This window comes from Cajanus cajan, chromosome 8 (genome assembly GCF_000230855.2).
Source record: "Cajanus cajan strain Asha chromosome 8, NIPB_CcT2T_4, whole genome shotgun sequence".
Classification (NCBI taxonomy): Eukaryota; Viridiplantae; Streptophyta; class Magnoliopsida; order Fabales; family Fabaceae; genus Cajanus; species Cajanus cajan.
In genome coordinates, this window is record NC_138524.1 from 21,737,239 (window position 1) to 21,740,447 (window position 3,209).

General features: G+C 48.2%; 1 protein-coding gene across 1 annotated transcript; it reads left to right on the plus strand.

Moving 5' to 3' along the window:
- Positions 1 to 824: 824 nt before the first annotated feature.
- LOC145950315 (uncharacterized) lies at positions 825 to 2,543 on the plus strand. The gene has a single exon (XM_083061400.1). The coding sequence runs from the start codon at positions 825 to 827 to the stop codon at positions 2,541 to 2,543; it is 1,719 nt and encodes a 572-aa protein (XP_082917526.1).
- Positions 2,544 to 3,209: the final 666 nt, after the last annotated feature.

Sequence of the window (3,209 nt, forward strand, 5' to 3'; positions counted from 1 at the left end):
ATTCATCACTGAGAACGCCAACTTCTGTTACCGAGTTATGCCTTTTGGATTGAAGAACGCCGGGGCAACCTATCAGAGGTTAATGGACAAAGTATTCCAGGGGCAAAGCAGCCGAAACATCGAGATCTACGTGGATGATATGGTGGTCAAGTCCAATTCTCTCACCAAGCACATCACGGACCTAGCCGAAATTTTCGGCGAACTCCGCAAGCACAACATGAGGCTAAACCCCGAGAAGTGTACTTTTGGGGTCAAGGGAGGCAAATTCTTAGGCTTTATGCTATCGGCAAGAGGCATAGAAGCGAACCGAGACAAATGTCAGGCCGTGTTGAACATGAGAAGCCCAAGCAACCTCAAGGAATTGCAACGCCTCTCTGGGAGACTAGTCGCCTTATCCCGATTCCTCCCACGGTTAGGCGACAAAATCAGCCAGATGACAAAGCTCCTGCGGAAGGCATCGACCTTCTTGTGGGACGAACACTGCGAAGCAGCCTTCACAGCCTTGAAGACGAATTTGGCGACGCCCCCGACCCTTGCGAAGCTTGACCCTCTCAGCCCAATACTGGTGTATTTGGCCGTGTCTGAGGAGGCGATCAGCTCGGTTCTGGTGCAGGAAAGAGAAGGCAACCAAGCTCCCGTGTATTTTGTCAGCCGACTGCTACAAGATTCAGAAACCCGGTACCAGTTGATCGAAAAAAGTGGCGCTCGGTCTAGTACACACTTCCCGACGCCTACGCCATTATTTCCAAAGCCACCAAGTTGTTGTACACACCGACTGCTCCATCGCTAAGGTGTTAAGGAAGCCCGAACTCGCCGGAAGAATGATGGCCTGGTCGATAGAACTCTCGCAGTTTGACATCACATTCAAACCGAGGGGACCGATCAAGGCTCAGTGTTTGGCCGACTTCATAAATGAACTTCACCCACAAGGCCAATTCGAGGAACCATGGTGGACCCTCCATGTGGACGGATCCTCAAACAGCCAGGGGAGCGGGGCAGGAGTGATCCTAGAAGGACCGAGAGGGATAACATTGGAACAATCCCTGCGCTTCCGGTTCAAAGCCTCGAACAACCAAGCCGAATACGAAGCTTTATTGGCAGGATTAAGACTGGCCGAGGACATGGGTGCATCAAAAGTCAAATGTCGAACCGACTCCAAAGTGGTGGCCGAGCAAGTTGGTGGAAGCTTCCATGTAAAGGATCACAGCATGATGAAGTATTATCACGCTTATCAAAAAATAAAAGTGGGCTTTCAGGAGGTGTCGGTCGAGCACATCCCACGCAAAGACAATGCCCGTGCCGACCAGTTGGCTCGGCTGGCCGCGACCAAAAAGCCGGGGCACTTGAGAACGATAATCCAACAAGAGATCGACCGCCCTAGTGTCGATGCAGAAGTGGTGGCAAATGTCAATGCCGACTGCGCCGATCAAGACGATTCCCAAGACTGGCGAGCCAAAATCAAAGAGTTCCTCGTAAATGGAAACACACCGACCGATCCGTCCGAAGCCAAACGGCTAAGAACCCAAGCCGGCAGATACGTTGTCATCGCCGACCAGCTGTACAAACGCGGTTTCTCTACCCCGTTACTCAAGTGCCTCAACTCCGCCGAGGCTGATTATGTGACGAGAGAAGTGCACGAGGGTATATGTGAACTGCATTCGGGAGCAAGGACAACCATTTCCAAACTCCTACGAGCCGGGTACTATTGGACAACCATGAACACCGACTACGCTATGTTCATAAAGAAGTGCCTGCTGTGTCAAAAGCATGGCAATTTGGTCCATCAGCCGGCCGAGCAATTACATTGCATTCCCCCAGCATGGCTATTCGCCACTTGGGGTGCCGATATACTCGAACCTTTCCCGGTCGCCAAGGGCCAATGCAAATTTCTCATCGTTGCCGTCGACCTGTTCACCAAATGGATCGAAGCCGAACCCTTGGCGTGTATCTCGGCCCATCAAGTCCAAAAGTTTCTATGGAAGAATATTATCACCCGTTTCGGTGTCCCACACACTCTTCTGACCGACAACGGCCTGCAATTTACCGACCAAAAACTAAACGAATTCCTAGCCGGCTTAGGAGTGCAGCACAAGGTCACATCGGTCGAACACCCGCAAACGAATGGTCAGGCCGAGTCAGCCAACAAGGTCATCCTTTCAGAACTGAAGAAACGTCTAGGGGAAGCAAAGGGAGCATGGGCCGAGCAGCTACCCGAGGTGTTATGGGCATATCAATGCACCCCCCAGTCAACCACACTAGAAACACCTTTCTGGTTGGTCTATGGATCCGACGCGATGATCCCGGTGGAAATTGGAGAACCGTCATTCCGCCGAGCCCACTTTAACGAAGCAAGCAGTGAAGCCGAACTCCGAACAAACTTGGACACAGTAGAAGAGATTCGTGACCGAGCACTAGTCGTGGCCGAGGCTACCAAGCAACGGTCTCGGGTATTCGGGCGATTCGGCCACCATACGGTATACATTGTATTAGTGTTTTCTAATGTAAAACTTTCAACAGTCAGAGTTGATGATTTGACTAAGTAATTAGTGATCATTGGTAGAATGAGATCCTGAATAATGGAATTGGCTATTTATGCAAAGTGATCCCTAAAGTAAAACTTTCCAATGACGGTATTAGAGTCAATAGTTCGACCAAGTGACCAATAATCATTGGCAAAGTGTGGGATCTTGAATAATGGAATTGACTATCCATATTGTGCATAGTGCTCCCTAAGGTAAAACTCCCTAATAGTGGTATTATAATTGATGGTTCGACCAAGTGATTGATGATCATTGGTAGAGTAAGATCCTACATAATGGAATTGACAAGAGATCCAAGAGTGGGATCATCCTTATATTGAAAGTCTCCCTAGAGGTGTGGAGGACATGTGTTGTTGATGTGCAATGGTAGTATAAGTAAGGCCGCCATTGAATACTCCTGGACTAAAAAAAAACTTTCGCTTGAGAGGGAGCGTAACCATGTGGAAGAAATTCACACTTGAGGGAAAGTGTTGGAGTTTAAGTGTGAAATAAGTCTCACATTGGTTAAAGTTGGACACATGTTGAGTAGTATATAAGTGAGAAAAACCTACCTACTAATGCCTTAATCCATATATATAATATAATTGGTGACTTAAGTGAGAACACTTGTTGAGACGAGAATAACTAATAACAAACTCTTAGACTAAAATAATATCTAAATTAAAATTG

Excerpts from the sequence above, each read along its gene's own strand:
- LOC145950315 (XM_083061400.1), top strand. The coding sequence starts at position 825 with ATGGCCTGGTCGATAGAACTCTCGCAGTTTGACATCACATTCAAACCG.